Source organism: Mustelus asterias, chromosome 17, assembly GCF_964213995.1.
Source record: "Mustelus asterias chromosome 17, sMusAst1.hap1.1, whole genome shotgun sequence".
Taxonomy (NCBI): Eukaryota; Metazoa; Chordata; class Chondrichthyes; order Carcharhiniformes; family Triakidae; genus Mustelus; species Mustelus asterias.
Genome location: NC_135817.1, coordinates 57,927,918 through 57,952,716, shown reverse-complemented (window position 1 = coordinate 57,952,716; position 24,799 = coordinate 57,927,918). Strand labels below are relative to the sequence as shown.

At 47.5% G+C, this 24,799-nt stretch overlaps 1 protein-coding gene across 1 annotated transcript in view; it reads left to right on the top strand.

The window, feature by feature from the left end:
• The window catches only part of sim2 (SIM bHLH transcription factor 2), a 112,008-nt gene that overhangs the window by 78,206 nt on the left and 9,003 nt on the right, over nt 1-24,799 (top strand). Inside the window, exon 9 of the mRNA XM_078232020.1 lies at nt 20,434-20,599. Coding sequence (XP_078088146.1) covers nt 20,434-20,599 — 166 coding nt within the window. The remainder of the gene's footprint in view (nt 1-20,433; nt 20,600-24,799) is intronic.

Genomic DNA, 24,799 nt, shown 5'->3' with positions numbered 1-24,799 from the left:
ACGGACAGCCAGGTCGGCGTACAGCATGCAAGTGATCATTAGCGTGGTCCTCAACCTAGGTCCTCCTCGAAGTGAGTGTGATGCTGCCTAGAATGTTTTGCCTCCCTTCCCCTAATGTGTGTTGTTTATTGCAGCTCTGGACCCAGAGGAACCCGGCCCTTCGAATGTTGGCCCCGCCCCCTGCTGCTCTGGAGCAAACTGGCAAAACCCCCTGGATGACACCTCGGAAGGAGGCTCTGAAGAATCCTCTGAGCACAGCACCACTGAAGTGGCACCGGCATCTACCACACAACCCACCAACACAGAGACGAGCACCATGGTGGGTACCTTTAGTGTTGAGGCTTCTGGTGAGCACATCACAGCTGCTGATGCACAGAGGGTGGAGGCGGGCACATCCTGAGGGCTCGGGCACACGGAGGTCTGCTGGAGGCCAGGATTCATCTTTCCCCAAGCCAGCTGCTGGGCCTCGGGGTGTGTTCATCCCAAGGGTGGTAGAGATGCATCAGGAAACCCGGGGAGTTGTGGAAGGGCTGTCAGCAAGCATGCTGTGACTGCAAGGGGAGTGCTGTCACAGGAGGTGGTGCCAACAGTGTGCAAACCAGGCCAACACTGCAAGGGTGGCGACCGCAGTGGAAAGTCTGGCTCAAGGGTCTGTCCTCATGGGTGACAAGGTCCAGGCCATCCTGGAGACACTATAGGCCACGGGCGAGTGTGTTTCCGGCATCAGGAGGCACAGCGTCCGATGGCCATGTGTGTCGGGGGCATGTGGGAGACACTGCTGACCATGGCTGAGACTCTCGCTGGCATTCTGGAGACACAGCAGGCTGTGGCTGTGAGCCTCGACAATTTAACCCAGGATCAGAGGGCTACTGCTGAGGGGCTCCACAGCCTGGCTCGCTCACAGAATACTGTAACGGAGGGGCTCCCGAGCTTGGCCCAATCTCAGAGGGCCAGGGCTGAGAGGTCACAGATCAAGGGGCAGACGCATCTAGGCCTCCAGGACTGGCAGAGCCAGGTGACACTGGAACTTCTGGAGCTCAGTCGAGCTACCCTGGCGTCCCATGGAGTGGCCTCTGGGCACCCCAAGGGAGGAGGAAGGACTTGAGCCCACGCTGGGGCCTGGGAGATCCCAGATGTCCCGAGACCTTCCGATTCCCTCTTTCCTCACACCGGGACATCTCAGGGCCAGCGAGATAAACAGGGTGGCACCGAAACAGTGCCATCTGCAAGTCAGCCAGGACCCTCCAAGTCCCGACCACCCAGGGGACGTCCGCCAAGGGCATCACAGGCAACAGGGCATGCATCACAGCTGGACACCCCCACCTCCGATGTGCATCCTGGGGTAGCACCTAGAAAAAGCAGTAGACAGCACAAAGTTAAAAACCCCTATTAAAGAAGTGAAGAGTTCTGGCGCTGACCCACCAGCCGCCATAAAAGTGGGCAACTTTTATTTGCAACTCACAGCTGTGACGAATGTGTCTCTGATTCTCCTCCTCCACAGAGCTGAGTGGTCCCCATTCGCGTGCATCGAGGTGCTGTCTGTTGAGCCTTGCAGACTCAGCCACATGTTACAGAGTGCCTGCCCTACCTTCCCCAACATCCACCAGACCCTTGGTGCACATATGCCCACCCACCCCATTGGCCAAAAAACATGTGTCCCCAACCCTTACAGCTACGTGGGCCAGGGTGGCAGCGTGCATTCAGAGTACAGGTAGGAGTCAGACTTGAGTGGCACCAGGGACAGGATCCCAGTGTGTACAACAGCGAGTCATCATCACCCTCCAGCCTTCAACCAAGACTCACAACCATTGCAGCCCAGGCACATTAACAGGTTTGGATGTTTCTCGGGGATAGGATGGTGGGATGAAAGGGGCTGGGGAAGGGTGATATGGTGGTTTGAGGGCCCAGGTCAGTTTGGAGGGGGAATAGCGGCTGCACTTGCTCCTGGGGTGTGGTGGATGTGTGTTGGTTGCACACCCCTCACTGCACAGCACCAGCTAGGTGAAGCGAGTTGCAACCAAGGCATCCCTCGCTGCTCTTCCCTGCTGGACACCTGCCATCACCACCTGCCCTCTTTCCTCAGGTTCGTCATATGGCGGGATGTCCACCTCACCCCCTCGCTGCTCCTCCTCCTCCTCCTCCTCCAGCTCCAGCTGGTCTCCCCGCTGCTGGGTGATGTTGTGAAGAGCGCAGCAAACGATGATGGTGCGTGAAGCACGCACAGGGTCACACTGGAGGGCCTCTCCAGAGCGGTTCAAGCAGCAGAATTGCATCTTCAGCAGGCCAACATACCGCTCTGCGACGGACCGGTGGCTGCACGGGCCTTGTTATAGTGGGTCGCCGCCTCGGTCTCGGGCCTACGCACAGGCATCATCGACCATGACCTTAATGGGTATCCAGTAGCCATCCCGGAAGCCTGGGCTGGTCTTCAAAGAGCTCAGGGATGTCTGACTGCTGGATCACAAAGCTGTCATGGACACTCCCTGGGTGGTGTGCATCAACCTGAATGATCCTCATGAGATGGTCACATACAATTGAGGGAATGGAACCCCTTACTGTTCACAATTTGCTGCGGTCCTGCATGTGGGGCCTGCAAGGCGACGTGTGTCCCGTCCACTGCTCCCTGGATGTTGGGAATCCCAGCAATGTCAGCGCAGCCGAGAGCCAGGGCCTCCTGCTGTGCACGGCCCACATCAAAATTAATGTAGTGCCCTGCCCGGGCATACAGGGTGTCTGTGACCTGCTGCACACATCTGTGCACAGAGGCCTGGGAGATCCCAGCTAGGTCACCACTGGGTGCCTTAAATGAGCCGGAAGTGAAAAAATTCAGGGCAGCCGTCACCTTCATGTCCACAGGGAGCGGGTGGCCACCCCTCCCCTGAGGTGCCAGGTGTGTGAGCATCTCACTAAGGCGCTGCACCATGCTCTTCGAGAGCCGCAGCTGGTGACGGCACATCTCCCCTGTGAGGGCCTCGAATGAATTGCGGGGCCTGCACCTCCTTGGCCTCGGCACCCTCCGCCTTCTGTGCACCCTCTCGGGAGGCTGCCCACCCACCTACTGGCCCTCAGCGGCAGCCCCCTGCCCTCCTTCCTGCTCCTGCAGTGGTCTCTCCACGCCCGCCACCTCCTGAGTCACCGACTCCTCCTCCTCTGCCCCTGCTGCCAGCTCCAGATCAAGCAAACCGAGATCCATCTGCACAGTGGGGTTTGGAAAGAGCATAGACTGACGGATCATGACCATTGGCTACATAGACCCAGCACCACCCCAATACCCCCACTATTGGGTGTTGACAACATCACACAATCCATGGTGCCATGCGTGGCCCGATTAGGGTTGTGTGAGATTTCCACCATGACAGATGCAGACACAGATGATGCAGGTCGGTGTGCAGCCGTGGGCAATGCGCACTCTTGAGCCATTGCTATGTGTGCAACTGCAGCATCTGTCACAGGCATGTGTTGCTGGTCCGTGTCACAGGGCAGGGACAGACTGCAAATCAGCACCAGATGTGTGCCCAGTGACAGCAGATTCCATGCAGTCCATGTCTGAACCTCTGCACCCCGGCCTGGAGCAGCAGCTGCTTCATCTGGTTAGGCCTCAGTCAGCACATGGTGCACTCCTCCCCCACCCCGGAACACCAGCATTCAGTCGAGTCCCTGATCACACCCCGCGGCAAGACAATGCCACTGCACAGTGCCCTGAAGGGGAAGGGTGGGCAAGACTCCTTCACGGACCCTCACCCACTGAGCTATACACTGCCCTGGAGAGGAAGGCTGGGCAGGACTCCTTCAGAGACCCTCACCCAGAAAGATCTGAAAATATAGAAGCGCCCCCCCACCCCCCCCCGCAAGATATCACTGGTCCATGGGCGAGCACCTGAAGGGGAGCAGGAGGAAGCCCAACAAGCATTTCCAGGGCCTGCCAGCAACAATCCCCACACTCCGCTTGCAGCACTTACCACCTCACGCCAGTTCAAGTCTGCCATGCCAGGCTGAGACTGTTACCTACTCTGATTTGGTCCAAAGTGACATCACGCCAAAGACGTGGGCAGAGATTGCCGTGTGGATCCCGATAATGGCATGTTAAGGTATGGAATGTAATGCAAATCAGCGGCACGCCGGTTTTCAGCGCGGTCCTGGCGGCGCCATTTTTTACCGGTTGGGAGATGCCCGTGGGTCATAAACGCTCGCGGAGAACCCGCGAAATGGCTGACACGCGCATCTCCCAACCTGCCAAAAATGTGCGCATCGCGATGGGAGAATTGCCCCCCCCCCGCCCAGATCTCTATTGGGTGACCCTGCTCCCCAGGAATCCAGCCTTACACCTTCCAACTGCAAAAACATTTGTATAGCATTCAGTCAAACTCAGGATGTTCTCAAGATACCCTAAATCCCTTGGCAACCAGTGGATCACTTTTAAGATGCAGTTGTTGTTGTTGCATTGGTGAATGTGGCAGTCACTTTGGGTACAGCAAGGACCCACAAACAACAATGAGGTGAGTGGTCAGTTCATCTGTTTCTGGTTACCATGGTGCCCAAGAGGGGAAGGTCACCCAAGGTCACCTGCCACTCTGAAGAAGCCAATGGGATCTTTCATGCCTTCATGAACAGGCAATTGGTTTAATATCTTATCCAAAAGGCGGCAGCACTCGCTCGGTACAACACTGAAGTGTCAGCCTCAATTCCTGGAGAGGGACTTGAAGCCATAACTTCAACAGCACAAACGCTAAATACTGCAGATGCTGAAAATTGAAATAAAACTAGCGATGTTGAAAACACTCAGCCTATCAGGCAGCATCTGTGGAGAGAGAAACAGTTAATGAGCAGAATTTTCACCTGTTGGAGCCAGCTGAAATGATGGGATCTGTAGCGGGTTGGGATTTGCTATTGCCTTAACTGACCCACAACGTTAACAGCCCCCTTCGGGGTCCTTTGGACAATCAGAAAGGGAAGGCAGGTGGGATGATGCATCAAAGAATGGATTTCTAATTAAAGGAACTCTGACCGAAAAACTGATTTGGACATGGATTCCTGAGGCATTGGTGTTTACACATCGATACAACACATCCTCAGTCTATAAAGCCTCTTGCTGAGAATCTCACCTCTGTCCAGCTGGATCAATTCCCTCTGCCCCGTAGGGTCGGGCAAGTGGCTGAGGAGAAGGCAGCTTCTGCTGGTGTTGTTCCTTCTGCTGCTGGTGCGCAAAGTTGATGCTGTCGCTCAACCTGTCCCTCATCAGAGGTTCCAGGTGGAACTGCAGAAGCTGCTCCCCCACCATGATAGAGGCTGGTGGCAGGGACGTGCAAACGAAGATGAGCAAAATGCGTCATAGGTGAACTAACTGATTTCCAAGCACTCAGCGATGACCTATCAAGCATTGATAGCACTTACTGAGAATGAGTGCGAGAGCAATGGCCTCTTACCTGGCCATGGTTAGAACATAGAACATAGAACATAGAACATTACAGCGCAGAACAGGCCCTTCGGCCCACGATGTTGCACCGACCAGTTAAAAAAAAAAACTGTGACCCTCCAACCTAAACCAATTTCTTTTCGTCCATGAACCTATCTACGGATCTCTTAAACGCCCCCAAACTAGGCGCATTTACAACTGATGCTGGCAGGGCATTCCAATCCCTCACCACCCTCTGGGTAAAGAACCTACCCCTGACATCGGTTCTATAACTACCCCCCCTCAATTTAAAGCCATGCCCCCTCGTGCTGGATTTCTCCATCAGAGGAAAAAGGCTATCACTATCCACCCTATCTAAACCTCTAATCATCTTATATGTTTCAATAAGATCCCCTCTTAGCCGCCGCCTTTCCAGCGAAAACAATCCCAAATCCCTCAGCCTCTCCTCATAGGATCTCCCCTCCATACCAGGCAACATCCTGGTAAACCTCCTCTGCACCCTCTCCAAAGCCTCCACATCCTTCCTGTAATGTGGGGACCAGAACTGCACACAGTACTCCAAGTGCGGCCGCACCAGAGTTGTGTACAGTTGCAACATAACGCTACGACTCCTAAATTCAATCCCCCTACCAATAAACGCCAAGACACCATATGCCTTCTTAACAACCTTATCTACTTGATTCCCAACTTTCAGGGATCTATGCACACATACACCTAGATCCCTCTGCTCCTCCACACTATTCAAAGTCCTCCCGTTAGCCCTATACTCAACACATCTGTTATTCCTACCAAAGTGAATTACCTCACACTTCTCCGCATTAAACTCCATCCGCCACCTCTCGGCCCAACTTTGCAACCTGTCTAAGTCTTCCTGCAAACTACGACACCCTTCCTCACTGTCTACCACACCACCGACTTTGGTGTCATCAGCAAATTTGCTAATCCACCCAACTATACCCTCATCCAGATCATTAATAAATATTACAAACAGCAGTGGCCCCAAAACAGATCCCTGAGGTACACCACTTGTAACCGCACTCCATGATGAATATTTACTATCAACCACCACCCTCTGTTTCCTATCCGCTAGCCAATTCCTGATCCAATTTCCTAGATCACCCCCAATCCCATACATCTGCATTTTCTGCAGAAGCCTACCATGGTGAACCTTATCAAACGCCTTACTAAAATCCATATATACCACGTCCACTGCCTTGCCCCCATCCACCTCCTTGGTCACTTTCTCAAAAAACTCAATAAGGTTAGTAAGGCACGACCTACCTGCCACAAAACCATGCTGACTATCACCTATCAATTCATTACTCTCCAAATAACTATAAATCCTATCCCTTATAATTTTTTCCAACATCTTGCCGACAACAGAAGTGAGACTCACCGGTCTATAATTCCCGGGGAAGTCTCTGTTCCCCTTCTTAAACAATGGGACAACATTCGCTAACCTCCAATCTTCTGGTACTATACCAGAGGCCAACGACGACCTGAAGATCAGAGCCAGAGGCTCTGCAATCACTTCTCTTGCCTCCCAGAGAATCCTTGGATAAATCCCATCCGGACCAGGGGATTTATCTATTTTCAGACCCTCCAGAATATCCTGCACATCCTCCTTATCAACTGTAATACTGTCTATTCTACTCCCCTGCAACCCAGTGTCCTCCTCAGCTATATTCATGTCCCCTTGCGTGAACACCGAAGAGAAATATTGGTTCAATGCTTCACCAATCTCCTCCGGTTCCACACATAACTTCCCTCTGCCATCTATAACTGGCCCTAAACTTGCCCTAACCAACCTTCTGTTCTTGACATACCTATAGAACGCCTTAGGATTCTCTTTAACCCTATCCGCCAAAGTCTTCTCATGTCCCCTTTTAGCCCTTCTAAGCTCGCTCTTCAACTCCCTCTTAGCCAATCTAAAGCTTTCTAGTGCACTACCCGAGTGCTCACGTCTCATCCGAACATAAGCCTCCTTTTTCTTTTTAACCAACAAAGAAACTTTTTTGGTGCACCACGGTTCCCTAGCCCTACCAATTCCTCCTTGCCTGACAGGGACATACCTATCACAGACTCGCAGTAGCTGCTCCTTGAAAAAACTCCACATGTCGGACGTTCCCAGTCCCTGTAATCTCCTAGTCCAACCTATGTTTCCTAATTCTCTCCTAATAGCCTCATAATTACCCTTCCCCCAGCTAAAACCACTGGTTGGAGGTCTTCTGTTCAAAGCCTTCCCAGCCTGCCCATTTCACTGATTAAAGCCTTCCCAGCCTGCCCATTTCACTGATTAAAGCCTTCCCAGCCTGCCCATTTCACTGATTAAAGCCTTCCCAGCCTGCCCATTTCACTGATTAAAGCCTTCCCAGCCTGCCCATTTCACTGATTAAAGCCTTCCCAGCCTGCCCATTTCACTGATTAAAGCCTTCCCAGCCTGCCCATTTCACTGGAGCAAAATTTGCCACTGTGTACTTGCCCTTGTGGGCTGACAGCTCAGAAAACCCGTGTGCTGGCTGTTAAAGCTAGAATGGTCAGGTATCTCAGCAGTTAAAGCTATTTGAAGATTTTGATAATGTTTCCAACAGCTCCAAAGGATTTCCTTGCTCACCTGCAAACCCACTCAGGTGAAGTCCAGGAATTGGCAGAACGATGTCGGGATCTTGGCCTGACTTCACTTTTAGATTAAACCCCCTCATCCCACACGCACAAGACTCTGCCTTCCCTTGGCAGTAAAAACTCTCCCCACCCTCCCTAACCTTTCACCTGAACCCACATCTTTTTGACTTAGGCAGAAGTGGCACTAATCAAGTCCATCACCACACTGTAACTATTAGCCACCTGATGGATTGCCTTAAAATGAATACATCAGGAGTGCTATCAGAAAAGCAAACATTCACCTGCATTGCCTTGTGCAAGCCGTACACTGCGACTTCTGGTTCTTGTACTATTCACTACTGTGTGCTGGTTAGGTGCATTGGCCATGCTAAATTCTCCCTCAGTGTACCCGAATAGGTGCTGGAGTGTGGTGACTAGGGGACTTTCAGAGTGACGTCATTGCAGTGTGAATGTAAGCCTACTTGTGACTAATAAATAAACTTTTACTTTACATATGTGAACAATCAATAACAGCCTGCACTTTGGGAAATTGGAAGAAAAGCAATGTTTTAAAGTTTATTTATTAGTCACAAGTAGGCTTACATTCACACTGCAATGAAGCTACTGTGAAAATCCCCTCATCGCTTCTTGAAACAGTATGTAGATAGTCCAACTAGGGAAGGAGCCATATTGGACCTGGTATTGGGGAATGAGCCCGACTAGGTTTTAGTAGGGGAGCAGTTCGGGAACAGTGACCACAATTCAGTAAGCTTTAAGGTACTAATGGATAAAGAAAAGTGTAGTCCTCAAGTTAAGGTGCTAAATTGGGGGAAGGCTAATTACAACAATGTTAGGCAGGAACTGAAGAATGTTGATTGGGCGCAGATGCTTGAGGACAAATCAACATCTGGCATGGAGGAGGCTTTCAAGTATAAGTTGATAGGGATTCAGGACCGGCACATTCCTGTAAGGATGAAGGATAAATATGGCAAGTTTTGGGAACCTTGGATAACGAGAGATTTTGTGAGCCTAGTCAAAGAGGAAAAGGAAGCATTTGTCAAGGCTAGGAGGCTGGGAACACACGAAGCAAGTGTGGAATACAAGGAAAGTAGAAAGAAACTTAAGCAAGGAGAGAGGAGGGCGAAAAGGGGTCACGGAAAATCATTAGCCAGCAGGATTAAGGAAAATCACGAAGCTTTTTATACATATATAGAGAGCAAGAGGGGAGCCAGGGAGAGGATTGGCCCACTCAAGGACAGAGGAGGGAATCTATGCATGGAGCCAGAGGAAATGAGCGAGGTATTAAATGAGTACTTTGCGTCAGTATTCACCAAAGGGAGGGACTTGATGGATGATGTATCTGGGAAAGGGTGTGTAGATAGTTTGAGTCATGTTGAGATCAAAAAGGACGAGGTATTGGGTTTCTTGAGAAACATTAAGGTAGACAAGTCCCCAGGGCCTGATGGGATATACCCCAGAATACTGAGAGAGGCAAGGGAGGAAATTGCTGGGGCATTGAGAGAAATCTTTGTATCCTCACTGGCTACAGAGGAGATCCCAGAGGATTGGAGAATAGCTAATGTTCCTTTGTTTAAGAAGGGGAGCAAGAATAAGCCAGGTAATTACAGGCCAGTGAGCCTTACGTCATTGGTAGGGAAATTATTGGAGAGGGTTCTTCGAGACAGGATTTACTCCCACTTGGAAATAAGTGGACGTATTAGTGAGAGGCAACATGGTTTTGTGAAGGGGAGGTCATGTCTCACTAACTTGATCGAGTTTTTCGAGGAAGTGACGAAGATGATTGATAAGGGTAGGGCAGTGGATGTTGTCTACATGGACTTCAGTAAGGCCTTTGACAAGGTCCCTCCTGGCAGACTGGTGCAGAAGGTGAAGTCGCATGGGATCAGAGGTGAGCTGGCAAGGTGGATACAGAACTGGCTCGGTCATAGAAGACAGAGGGTAGCAGTGGAAGGGTGTGTTTTTGAATGGAGGGATGTGACAAGTGACATTCCTCAGGGATCAGTGCGAGGACCTTTGCTGTTTGTAACATATATAAATGATTTGGAGGAAAATGTAACTGGTTTGATTTGTAAGTTTGTGGACGACACAAAGGTTGGTGGATTTACGGATAGTGATGACGACCATCAGGGTATACAGCAGGATATAGATCGGTTGGAGACTTGGGCAGAGAGATGGCAGATGGAGTTTAATCTGGACAAATGTGAGGTAATGCATTTTAGAAGGTCTAATACAGATAGGAAATATACAGTAAATGGCAGAATCCTTAAGAATATTGATAGGCAGAGAGATCTGGGTGTACAGGTACACAGGTCACTGAAAGTGGCAACGCAGGTGGAGAAGGTAGTCAAGAAGGCATACGGCATGCTTGCCTTCATCGGCCGGGGCCTCAAGATTAAAAATTGGCAAGTCATGTTGCAGCTTTATAGAACCTCAGTTAGGCCGTACTTGGAATATAGTGTTCAATTCTGGTCACCACACTACCAGAAGGATGTGGAGGCTTTGGAGAGGGTACAGAAAAGATTTACCAGGATGTTGCCTGGTATGGAGGGCATTAACTATGAGGAGAGGTTGGAGAAACTTTGTTTGTTCTCACTGGAACGACGGAGGTTGAGGGGTGTCCTGATAGAAGATTATGAGAGGTATGGACAGAGTGGATAGTCAGAAGCTTTTCCCAGGGTGAAAGAGTCAAGTATTAGGGGGCATAAGTTTAAGGTGCGAGGGCAAGGTTTAAAGGAGATGTACGAGGCAATTCTTTTACACAGAGGGTAGTGGGTGCCTGGAACTCGCTGCCAGGGGAGGTAGTGGAAGCAGATGCGATAGTGATTTTTAAGGGGCATCTGGCCAAATACATGAATAGGATGGGAATAGAGGGATATGGTCCCCGGAAAGGTAGGGGATTTTAATTCAGTCAGTGCAGGCTTGGAGGGCCTGTTCCTGTGCTGTAATTTTCTTTGTTCTTTGTTCTTTTCCCACATTCCGGCACCTGTTCGGGTACACAGAGAATTTTAGCATGATCAATTCACCTAACCTGCACATCTTTGGACTGTGGGAGGAAACCGGAGCACCCGGAGGAAACCCACGCAGACACGGGGAGAATATGCAAACTCCACACAGACAGTGACCCAAGCCAGGAATCGAACCCGGGTCCCTGGCGCTGTGAGACAGCAGTGCTAACCACTGTGCCACCGTGCCACGAGGACATTAGTGTTCTCGCCATGTAAAATATAATGTAATTATTTGCTCTTGAAAAAAGAATACATCAGTTCCTTGCTGAATGCAGTTATGGACTGCAGACTGGCTTCATGTCCCCACCACTAAAGAGCCCAAGGAAAAAGAATTTGGCTGCCATTGGCAATGTCTTTCTTGCCCTGTGAGTGTAGCTACAGGTCATTGTGGGCAGGTGGAAAAACTCTGTCATCCCTTTTCTGGTAATCACATCACCCCCTTCTGCATTTCCCCTTAGTCAAGTCCAGATGATTGCTCCAGCAACATACACCATTCAGAATTTTAAAAACCTGTCAGGGGTTCCTGCTGCCGTCACTGTGGATGTGGATACATTTGTAGCATTCAATTCTCGTGAATGCACAGAAAAATTTAATCATGAACAGCAGTATTGTTATATTTTAGCTGACTAGCAGAAATATAAACAAGTTTCTTGCAGCAGATCAAAGCGCACGGGAGGACAGGAATTGGTGTTCACAGATGTAAAACATCAGTGAATCTCTCGTGTTCAAAGAATATGCAGTTATATAACATCAAGACCCTCAAGCACAGTGTATTACCTTGCTGCAGAGTGCAGCTATGTTAACATGGTCTGTCCCTTTTAATAAGGTTGATTTGAAAATTGCCAGGACCATGACATTTCTGGCTGCAAGCCAATCAGTCAGTCTCTTTTTTAAATGCTTCAGTCATTGTGAAATAGGATGTCTGAAGAGTGATTGATGTCATAAAATCCTTCATAAGAAATAACATACACGTATATAGTGTATTTCACCGCCTCAGGATGATCCAAAGCGCTTTACAACCAATGAAGTATTCTTGATGTGTAGCTGCTGTCATAAAGTAGAAAACAGGACAGTCAATTTGCACATAGCAAGATGCACAAGTAGCAATGTGATAATGACCAGATCATCGCTTTCTGTGTCGTGCCTGAGGGCCAAAGCCAGGACAGCATATAGCATTCCCCTCTTCGAATAGTTGGGATCTTTTACCTTCATCTGAGAGGGCAGTTAGCACCGCTGACTGTGCAGCACCCCCTCAGAAATGGAGTGTCAACCTAGATTATGTGCTCAAGTCTCATGAGTAGGACTTGAGCTCCCAGCTTTCTGGTTTTGTGCCACATAATGTATGATATAATTGCTTCTGAAGGAAACAAAATGCCTGTCACTTCCAGCAACAGCCTCAGTTTTTTCTACTCTGTAATTCTTATTGTAATGCTCCCTGTACCTTCCTGATCACCTCTCACTCTTTTATCTGTCTCTGCATGGTTCTAAAATATTTATTGCTAATTTGGCTTTGAATTTGTTTTGTATTTGTCTAATTTTGGTTTTTTTTGTTGCATATTCTCACTTTTCTCTCTCCCAATATGAATTTAAGGCTTTCATGCATGTTCCTTTACCAATAACAAACACAACTGCATTGATTTCAATTGTGATTTTGTAACATTCTTGTAAAATATCTTCGACTATTGTGTGCTAATTTGGGAACTCATAAACAGATACGTAAGCAGTGTTGAGCCTCGCTAGGATATTACCTGTAATCAGAAATAAAAGAGATACCTGGGCTGATGAGGTCATCAAGAATGGAAGGACTATTCTGAGATAAATGGTGATAGATGCTTTCCCTTTACTGGGAACAGGGCACAAATTTAAGATAATCACAAAAAGAATTAAAGAGGGAAGCGGTCTTTAAGTTTGGGAGTTAAAATGTGGAAGTCTCTGCTACAATAAGCATATTCCATAGATTTTGCCTTTCAAGAACTTCTGCACCAACTCCATTATGTTACCTAAAACCTAAGAGGCAACACATCATTTGGGACCAACGTGTATGTTTAAAGGAGCATCTTTGCTTTTGGTATCCAGCAATGTATACCTACTGGATAGTTTTACTGACTTGACCCGAGTCATCCTTCACTCTTTTCCACTATCCTTCCTCTGCTACACTATCCTTCACTTTCTATGAGGTGACCATCTTGTGCTCTGCAATTCCTTCCTCCACTGAAAAACCCATCCGGTTCACTAATGTCCTTTAGGGAAGGAAATCTGCCGTCCTTACCTGGTCTGGCCTACATGTGACTCCAAATGCACAGGAGATGTGCAGAAGCAGGATGGAGGTGTCATTGGAGAGGCCAGGGGAAAGAAATACTTGAGGCCAGAACCTGTTGAGGAGGGGTTGCCCAATGTTGAAAGGGGATGCCCCACCCTCCTTTGCTTTCCGCCAAAGGCCTGAGCAGAATCATGTCTCAGGCTTTCCACCTGCCCCTGAACTCCTCCCACAAGGAGGCTGGATAGGAAATGGCCCTTAAGTGGTCATTAACTGGCTGGTTAAGGGCCTCAATTGGGACAATGTCTGGAAGGGGGTGCAGGAAAGGTGGCCTAAGTCTCGCCTGCCCCATTAAAAAACGACGTGGAGATGCCGGCGTTGGACTGGGGTAAGCACAGTAAGAAGTCTCACAACACCAGGTTAAAGTCCAACAGGTTTATTTGGTAGCAAATAACATAAGCTTTTGGAGCACAGCTCCTTCGTCAGATGGAGTGGATATCTGTTCTCCAACAGTGCACAGACACAGAAATCAAGTTACAGAATACTAATTAGAATGCAAATCTCTACAGCCAGCCAGGTCTTAAAGGTACAGACAATGTGGGTGGAGGGAGCATTCAACACATGTTAAAGAGATGTGTATTGTCTCCAGACAGAACAGCTAGTGAGATTCTGCAAGATCAGGGGGAAAGCTGTGGGGGTTACTGATAATGTGACATAAATCCAACATCCCGGTTTAGGCCGTCCTCATGTGTGCGGAACTTGGCTATCAGTTTCTGCTCAGCGACTCTGCGCTGTCGTGTGTCGCGAAGGCCGCCTTGGAGAACGCTTACCTGAAGATCCAAGGCTGAATGCCCGTGACTGCTGAAGTGCTCCCCCACAGGAAGAGAACAGTCTTGCCTGGTGATTGTCGAGCGGTGTTCATTCATCCGTTGTCGTAGCGTCTGCATGGTTTCCCCAATGTACCATGCCTCGGGACATCCTTTCCTGCAGCGTATCAGGTAGACAACGTTGGCCGAGTTGCAAGAGTAGGTACCGTGTACCTGGTAGATGGTGTTCTCACGTGAGATGATGGCATCCGTGTCGATGATCCGGCACGTCTTGCAGAGGTTGCTGTGGCAGGGTTGTGTGGTGTCGTGGTCACTGTTCTCCTGAAGGCTGGGTAGTTTGCTGCGGACAATGGTCTGTTTGAGGTTGCGTGGTTGTTTGAAGGCAAGAAGTGGGGGTGTGGGGATGGCCTTGGCGAGATGTTCGTCTTCATCAATGACATGTTGAAGGGTCCGGAGGAGATGCCGTAGCTTCTCCGCTCTGGGGAAGTACTGGACGACGAAGGGTACTCTGTCCACCGTGTCCCGTGTTTGTCTTCTGAGGAGGTCGGTGTGGTTTTTCGCTGTGGCGCGTCGGAACTGTTGATCGATGAGTCGAGCGCCATATCCTGTTCTTATGAGGGCATCTTTCAGCGTCTGGAGGTGTCTGTTGCAATCCTCCTCATCCGAGCAGATCTTGTGTATTCGGAGGGCTTGTCCATAGGGGATGGCTTCTTTTACGTGTTTAGGGTGGAAGCTAGAGAAGTGGAGCATCATGAGGTTATCCGTGGGCTTGCGGTACAGTGAGGTGCTGAGATGACCGTCCTTAATGGAGATGCGTGTGTCCAAGAATGCAACCGATTCCGGAGAGTAGTCCATGGTGAGTCTGATGGTGGGATGGAACTTGTTGATGTCATCATATAGTTGTTTCAGTGATTGCTCACCATGACTCCAAAGGAAGAAAATGTCATCGATGTATCTAGTGTATAGCATCGGTTGAAGGTCCTGTGCGGTGAAGAAGTCTTGTTCGAACCTGTGCATGAAGATGTTGGCATATTGAGGTGCGAATTTTGTCCCCATGGCTGTTCCGTGTGTCTGGATGAAGAACTGGTTGTTGAAGGTGAAGATATTGTGGTCCAGGATGAAGCGGATGAGTTGTAAAATTGCATCTGGAAACTGGCAGTTGACGGCATTGAGTACTGAGGCCGTTGCAGCAATGCCATCACCGTGGGGGATGCTGGTGTAGAGTGCCGAGACATCCATTGTGACGAGGAGTGCTCCTGGTTCAACTGCTCCATGTGTGTTGAGTTTCTGTAGGAAGTCCGTAGTGTCGCGACAAAAGCTGGGGGTTCTTTGTACAATGGGTTTCAAGATGCCCTCGACATAGCCGGAGAGGTTCTCGCACAGGGTTCCATTTCCTGAAACGATGGGACGGCCGGGTGTGCTTGCCTTGTGTATTTTTGGGAGGCAGTGGAGATCTCCAACGCGTGGAGTACGTGGGATGAGAGCACGGAGGGTGCTCTGAAGGTCCGGATCAAAGGTTTTGATCAGAGTGTTGAGTTGACGGGTGTGTTCTTTGGTCAGATCTGTGGGTAACTGTCTGTAGTGTTCCTCGTTGTTCAGTTGTCGGTACACTTCTTTGCAGTAGTCCGTTCTGTTCACTTCGTCGTCCAGTACTTCCCCGGAGCGGAGAAGCTATGGCATCTCCTCCGGAGCCTTCAACATGTCATTGATGAAGACGAACATCTCGCCAAGGCAATCCCCACACCCCCACTTCTTGCCTTCAAACAACCACGCAACCTCAAACGGACCATTGTCCACAGCAAACTACCCAGCCTTCAGGAGAACAGTGACCACGACACCACACAACCCTGCCACAGCAACCTCTGCAAGACGTGCCGGATCATCGACACAGATGCTATCATCTCACGTGAGAACACCATCTACCAGGTACACGGTACCTACTCTTGCAACTCGGCCAATGTTGTCTACCTGATACGCTGCAGGAAAGGATGTCCCGAGGCATGGTACATTGGGGAAACCATGCAGATGCTACGACAACGGATGAATGAACACCGCTCAACAATCACCAGGCAAGACTGTTCTCTTCCTGTGGGAGTCACGGGCATTCAGCCTTGGATCTTCAGGTAAGCGTTCTCCAAGGCGGCCTCCATGACACACGACAGCGCAGAGTCGCTGAGCAGAAACTGATCGCCAAGTTCCGCACACACGAGGACGGCCTAAACCGGGATGTTGGATTTATGTCACATTATCAGTAACCCCCACAGCTTTCCCCCTGATCTTGCAGAATCTCACTTGCTGTTCTGTCTGGAGACAATACACATCTCTTTAACCTGTGTTGAATGCTCCCTCCACCCACATTGTCTGTACCTTTAAGACCTGGCTGGCTGTAGAGATTTGCATTCTAATTAGTATTCTGTAACTTGATTTCTGTGTCTGTGCACTGTTGGAGAACAGATATCCACTCCATCTGACGAAGGAGCTGTGCTCCGAAAGCTTATGGTATTTGCTACCAAATAAACCTGTTGGACTTTAACCTGGTGTTGTGAGACTTCTTACTGCCATTAAAAAACTGCAGAGAGATTGGGGCTGGCAGGAGTCTGGTGGGAAGGCGATTTGAGAAATTGTACATGCCCCTCCCACCCCCCCTCACTTGCAAACTCGCTCAGTAGAAGGTAGGAGGAGGTGTTGAAGAGATTCCATTCGGCACCGGAACAGCAGAACCGGTCTATGCCAATCTTCGTAATTCACATAAGCCTCCTCCCACTATGAGGAATTCTTTCCATCCTGCCCAAAATCCCTGTAATGAAAAGACAAAACACTTGGAATGCTGGAAATCTGAAATATAAACTGGAAACGTGAGGCATACTCAGCAAACCTGTTAGCCTCTCAGAAGAGAGAAACAGAGCTCACATTGCAGATTGGTTTCATCAGGGTTGGAAATGTTACAAATGGAACAAGCTTTAAGCAAGTACGGAGGCAGTGGAATAGAAGGGAAAGATGGCAGGAACGAATGAATAAAAGGCAGGAGTGATTAAATAACAAGTGTGATATTGGGACAAAGCAAAAGGAGTTTGTAATGGGACAAGTAACGAAACAAAAGATGGATCCGGAGAACGGCAACTGCAGAATTATTAGCTGTCTTGCAATAAAAAGCTATGTATTGGAATGGTTAATCTCTATGATAAAAGCAAAATACTGCAGATGCTGGAATCTGAAACAAAAACAGAAAATGCTGGAAAATCTCAGCAGGTCTGACAGCATCTGTGGAGAGAGAACAGAGCCACTATTTCAAATCTGGATGACCCTAGCTCTATTCTCTCTCCACAGAGGCTGTCAGACCTGCTGAGATTTTCCAGCATTTTCCGTTTTGATTAAACTGGAAGGCTGTAAAGTGCCGATTTGGAAGATGAGGTTCTGCTCCATTGAGCTTCATTGGAACAGTGTAGGAGGCTGGTTAGAGCGATCAGAAGAATCTGAAAATAATAGGTGACCAGCAGCTCAGGGTTAGGCTTGTGGACTGAACAGATGTGTTCTGCAAATCAGAAAGCCAATCTGGTCCCCTGAGTGTGAAGAAGATCAAATCATCATCATCATCATCAGGGAGTAACAATATTACTGAAAAATTGAACTTTTTTGTCAAAGCTTTTCATCTTACACTCATCAGGACAATTCACAAGAATACTAAATGTAAAGGGAACAGCAATTTATACTATATAAGAAGAGAGTGCTGATTGGTTGGCAAGTGGACTTTGATTGGTAGAGGTGTTGTCATGGAGAATGCACTGGTTGATGGTGACTGAGAGTTAACTGTCAAGGATTATTTGAAATTTTATCCAAGCAGCTTGAACCTGATTGGTCAAGGCATTGCCCTGAGGAATGAACCAGTATTTTTCCCATGGAGAAATACAGAGATGCTTGACAGACCTGTTAACCACACTAGGGGAGAGGTGAGGAAAAGGGAATAAATGTGACAGAGACAAAGTAGAGAATGGACTAGACCTATAGCAAATAGAATGGGAGGAAGTGTAAGAGTCAGAAATGGGAGTCAGTGGACAGATAGTAGATATTGGTTGATAGCCTATCCCCAGGATCAGAGTTATCAACGTACCAGAAAAATAGGTGAAGGAGAGGACCTAAGAAGGACTGAAACAAAGAATGTTCCAGGTATCCCAGGAAAAGGAAGCTATTGCTGGGATCCATATGAGTTTCCACTAGGTCACCTTTATAATCCTGCAGAAATGAAAGAGGTCAGAGAAGAAGTTGTCAATGTAAGAATCAGTTCAGCCAGATGAAGGAAGTGTGATGATGGATGGAGACAGGTTGGGTTTCCTTTCTATGAAGAAGCAAAGACCCTCAGGGCTGTTGTGGTGGGGATGGAGCACTAGAGAGATTGAACATACATTGTGAAAGGAAATGGTTAGAGCCAGAAAATTGGTAAAGTTGTGAAGATTGTCAGAAGAAACATGCATTGAGGGGGAACAAATAGAGTCAAAGGGGAAGAATAAGTTTATTTGTTGTATGCATAAACTGAAGCGATGGGTCTACCAAAGCAGTCCCTTTATGTGGATGTGGAGAAGGAGGTAAATGTGGGCAGGGCAGGAGTTAGGAACAAAGAGCTTGGAGGTCATGGGGGAAGAAGAGGTGAGGTCAGTGATAATGTAGGAAATTAAGGCTTGATGTTCAGAGGTGATGGTCCGGGAGTGGGGTGGTGGGGTGGTTTGGTGTTGGAGAGTTTTTGTTTTGCCTCCCATGTTCCTTTATTTCCTCTTGCTTGTATCTGCAACAAATGTCCCCTTAATGCATCCATGAGATCTGATTTAACCGCCCCTTGTGGCAGTGAGTTCCATATTTCTCATCACTGTTGAAAGAAAATCCAGCCACAGCCTATATTTTATTTCATTGTCTGAGGGATATATTCTTTTGATAGTACTCCAAGTGTGATTTAACTAAATATAAATTGAACTTGCCTCCCTGCTTTTGTATTCTGTGCCATCATGACCGCCACTCAACCCCACCCTACCCCCAAACCACCCCCCATACACACACAAAAAGAATTCCTATCCTTTCTTTGTGATTTATACATTTATATTCTCAGATCTCTTTGCTCAACAGCACCATTTAATTTCTTACCTTCCAAGGAATAAGGTTCTGTCTTTTCATCATGGTATAGTTCACAAGCAAAGTATCAATGATTCAATCATTTCACGAGTTTAATGGAACACCCAGGTGGATTACTAAACTTTTTACTAATTATACCAATTAAGTGAGGGGGGAGGCAGTGGTACAGTGGTATTGTCACTGGACTGATAATTCTGGGATGCGGGCTCGAATCCCACCATGGCAGATGGTGAAATTTGAATTCAATAAAAATCTGGAATTAAAAGTCTAATGATGACCTTGAAATCTTTATCGATTGTTGTAAAAATACATCTTGTTCTCTAATGTCCTTTAGCGAAGGAAATCTACTCTCCTTACATGTGATTCCAGAGCCACAACAACGTGGCTGACTCTTAAATGCCCGCAGATGGGCAATAAATGCTGGCCCAGCCAGTGAAGCCCACATCCTATGAATGAACATTAAAAAAAACTCACCTGGTGCTAGTGTTAAAAAGTTATTATTACAGATGCATCATGATTAGTTGTTATTTCCCGCTCCTTCTGACCAAAATACATTTAACAGATTTGCATGCTTCAATTCACCCCCATCGCGCTAGCGAGTCCCAAATAATGGGCATAAAAATGACCATTAAACTACCTTTTTGACTAAATCAGAAAATGCAACCCCAAGCTTTATTTGTTGTATGAATTCACAGTCCGGCGAGGATAAACAGCAGAAAATAAAATAAGACATCTCCTCAGCAGTGAGTTCCTGCTGCACATCAAAGAGCAATAAATGTTCAATTTAATTGTTTTTAATATGCAAAACCGGGCTTTGTGAACTCTGGTGATCTGATGAAATTGGCAGCACACTCCAGGCACATTCCAAATGCCTGACAGGCAGCCCTGGGGAGTAGGAAATGACCAGGGACCAGGCTACCAACTGGTGCCTGACAAAGAGACAGAACAGAATATTAAACGGATATGTGGCCTGCATCAGTTCATTATTGTAAATGCACTATTTGAACATTTGTAGATTTAATTTCCTCCATGTGCTATTTTCAAAGGACTGGCTAATGAATTTGTGTGAAACTCCAGTCGGCATACCATGGATGCAGTTTTTTTTTTAAACTTATTTAGAATAATCCGGCATTTAACACTTTTTAAAAATGATTACCACACGTTACAGTGCTGTTGAATCTTATGTTGCAGGGACATTGAATACAAGGAACTACAATTATCACTGGACCAGACAACAGCCACCAAGTCCTCATTTCCATACAAGATGCTGCTCTCTACCTCACACGAAAGCCAAAAACAACTGAAACCCAAAATTTCCAAGTTGAAGTCTAAGCTAAAGACATTTCCGTATCCACAGGTACATATTATGGAATGCTGCCCTTTCAAAAATCCCTAACCCACTTGCCCAGAAATGATAAGATGTTGAACAATTGAGCTCACTGTGCGTGAGGTACTAAAATTGAGTTCTGTGTACACTCAAAGCCCCGTTGTCAAGGAGAAGTCTGGAACAGAGGGCAGATGTTTTCTTACAGAAAGGGTCACCACGAGTTACTCTGGCCCATTTCCTAGTAGCATATCCCACTGGAACATGGTGTGGCTCCAAATGATGGAAGGGATGAAAATAAAAGCAGATGAACTGCTTGTAGGCCTCTCTGGCAGAGCCACTCTTATTTAAGGCAATAGGAAGTGTACAAGGATCATCCAGGATGACTCATCTGACTTTTACTTACTCCCTTTGGGAACGCACTTGACTTGCATCTTCTATTTCCCCCTGACAGCCTCGCTGAGAGAAAAAAAACTCTGGCAAATAATCAGCCCACAGCTCCCTCCAACCACATTAGAACACAAAACACACTGGGCTACTGCAGTACCATGCACGATGCTGTATAACGGTAGCATAAGACATCCAGACCAGAAAATACTGAATTCTTTATTACATATTCAAATATTTATATGAAGTTGGCAATGGAAATAACATCTGCAAGCTTTTTGGCTATGTTTATTTTTAAATTCTCATTGCTTTTCAACACAGTAATAATTTCAGGCCCTGACATAAGAGAAGCAGTGTATATTCATCTCCTGATGCAAAACTGTTTCCAATTTATAGTCATAAATTGAACTTCCACTTAATGCAGCATTAAACACTTAATGATTTGAGAATGGAGCTGAAATATAAGCCCACTTTTTCTTCAATAGCACTTCCAAAACTAATTCAAAATTTCCAATGTTTATTGCTTCATTTTAGAAAAAAATAATCTTCTCTTCATACGCTCCTCGCCTCAAGATAGTAACTCATTGACAGAAAGTGTTCTCACTCTACCTCATCGAAGTGCCCATTATCCACTTGTGTGCACTGGCAGGCTTTTTAACCAGGTAGAGATTGCACTCTGAGTCTACATTCATATTCATCTTCAAGGAACCAGAAGCTTGGATATTGTTTGTCCTCTCCAGACCAGGATAGCATTTGTAGCATCTCATTCCTCACTGTAGCTGAGATTATTCAACTCAAACCAAGAATAGTGAAATTTCAGGCTTATGTTTTTACACAATGAATTATTGTGGCCTGGAATGCACCATCTGAAAGGGTGGTGAAAGCAGATTCTTCAGTAAGTTTCAAAAGGGAATTGAATGAACAAGTTGAAGAGAAAACTGTCATGACTTCGTAAAGGGCAGTTCTTCAAAGTGGTCCATGAGCTAAGACTGTGTGTGTGTATGTGTGTGTGTGTGTGTGTGACTGTCTGTGTGCATGCCTGTGTGGGTGTGTATATCTGTGTGTGTATCTGTTTCTGTGTGTGCCTGCGTGTCTGTCTGCATGTGTGCCTGTGTGTGTGTATATGTGTCCATGTATGCGTGTCTGTGTGTGCCCGTATGTCAGCATGTGTGTCTGTGTGTGTGCATGTGTGTCTATCAGTGTGTGTGAGTGCGTGTCTGTTTGTGTGTCTGTGTGCATCTGTGTGCATGTCTGTGTGTATCTGTGTGTGTGTCTGTGTCTGTGTGTGTCTGTCTGTGTGCGTGTCTGTGTCTGTTTGTGTGTGTCTGTATGTGTCAGTGTATGTGTGCATGTGTGTGTCTGTGTGTATCTGTGTGTGTGTGTGTGTGTGTGTGTCTGACTATCTGTGTGTGTGTGTCCTTGTGTGTGCATTTGTTTTTGTGTGTGTCAGTGTGCGTGTGTGTGTATGTATCTGTGTGTGTGTCTGTGTGTGTGCCTGTGTGTCAGTGTGCATGTGTGTGTCTGTGTGTATGTGAGTGTGTGTATCCCCCAATTTAATTTGAGTGATTCCGTTTAAAATAACCCATCAATCAAGCTTTATTCTTAAACAAGAAAAAGATTAATTTATTACAAAACTACTGAAAGATATGTAAATAAAGAAGATAAAGTTCTTAACAAAAACACAGATACAAAGATATAAATAAGGATAAATATAACGATCAGTCTCTGTGGGCTACCACTGTGGGCCCACAGCTGGCAGCTGAAGCATTGCTTGGTTGCAGTGAAGAGCTGTGTTCAGCATCTGCAGAGGTTTCTGTGTCGATTAGCCGGTGTTTGCCTTTTCAGGTGCATTGAGCAGGTAAAGCACCTTTGGGAAATGAGTGAAGGTTCCTTTTCTTTACTGGCTCTGCTGGCATGAAACTTGAAGACTGGCTGGATTCCTTTTTAAACAGAAACAGTAATGATTTCTGGACAGCTTTGGGAGTCACAGAGAAACTCAGCTCTCACATGCTGTTATCTGGGAGTGGGAGAAGTGCCAGACCTGTGAGGGAGTAGCCTGAAGCAGGAGAATATAAATTGGGGCCAAGGCTCAAGACCTATACACTTACCTAGAATTCGGAGAGGCAACAGACTTGCAATGGAGCAGCCTGGAGTGGCGGAATATATATCAATCCTAGGCTCGAGGCAGGTACACTTACCTGGGAGTCAGAGAGCTGGCAGACCTGTGCGGGGTGCATCCCAGAGTGGGAGAATATAAATTGGACCCAAGGCTGGAGGCCCAAACACTTATCTGGGAGTCAGTGAAACACTGGTCAACATAGAATCATAGAATATCATAGAATCCCTACAGTGCAGGAGGAGGCCATTCAGCCCATCGAGCCTGCACCGACAACAATTCCACCCAGGCCCTATCCCTGTAACCCCAAGTATTTTACCCACTAATGCCCCTGATACCGAGGGACATTTTAGCATGGCCAATCAACCTAACCCGCACATCTTCGGACTGGGGGAGGAAACTGGAGCACCCAGAGGAAACCCACACAGACACAGGGAGGATGTGCAAACTCCACACACACAGTCACCCATGGCAGGAATTGAACACGGGTCCCTGGCACTGTGAGGCAGCAGTGCTAACCACCGTGTTGCCCAGCTCAGAACCAGTCTGCACTGAGTTCAAACAGAGAATGAAAAACAAATGGCAACACCACAAAGGAGAAATTTGACTGGTTGCCATAGGCCGCTGACTCCGAGCCCGCGGAGTCCAAGCCCGAGCAATAATGTTGCCATCTTCTCCTCTTCGGGTGGTTTCACAGATCCCAGCACTCACTGCATTGACCCAAGTGGTGAGATCCCAGGTTTCAACCTTCCGCGGAAATCTAGACAACCCTCAGCTGTTTGAGGACGGGTCAGGAAAGATGTGACCATTTGCTCCACAGCTGGATAATGAGGAACAGCTCAAATTGTGACTGTGGCCATTCACGTCAGACCTTGCCCACATACTGAACTCTGACTCTGAGAGATCCATTCCAGAGGCATCACAACCATTCACTGCATCAGCTGAAGCAATTGGATGGATTTGTTAACCTTGACATCGAACTATGACTGCTTCCCCAGCCAAACAAAAATAAATTCTCTTGATAATGCATCATTCCAAGGAGTAAACCAAGCCTGGGAGTAACTGGTTTGGACCAAAGCTTTGAGGATAGCAAAAACCCATTCAGCACCTGTCAGAGCACTCCCGATAGACTTTAGCAACTTTAACAACTACCAAAAGCATCAAATACTTCTAGCATAGTGGCAACAGGCAGAAGAAATCAAGCAGCAACTAACATGTAAGTAGTTGATGATCGCTTTAAATCGTGCTTGAGGTGATCCTTTAAGGGCAACACTGTGGCACAGTGGTTAGCGCTGCTGCTTCACTTCTCCAGTGACCTGGGTTCGATTCCCAGCTTGGGTCACTGTGTGGAGTTTGCACGTTCTCTCAGTGTCTGCATGGGTTTCATCCAGGTGCTCCAGTTTCCTCCCACAGTTCAAAGATGTGTGGGTTAGGTTGATTGGCCAAGCTAAATTGCCCCTTAGTGTCCCGGATGTGTCGGTTAGAGGGATTAGCAGGTAAATGTATGGGGCTACAGGGATCAGGCCTGGGTGGGAATGTGGTTGGTGCAGACTCGATGGGCCGAATGGCCTCCTTCTGCACTGTAGGGTTTCTATGATTCCTGCAGAACTGTGTGTTTAGCCGCATGACATTAAGGGAGACATTTTGTTTGTGTTTAGAGCTTTAAACTGGTGTCAAAACAGCATTGCACGCTGATTGATTTCATGATCTGTGTGCTTTGCATACTTCCA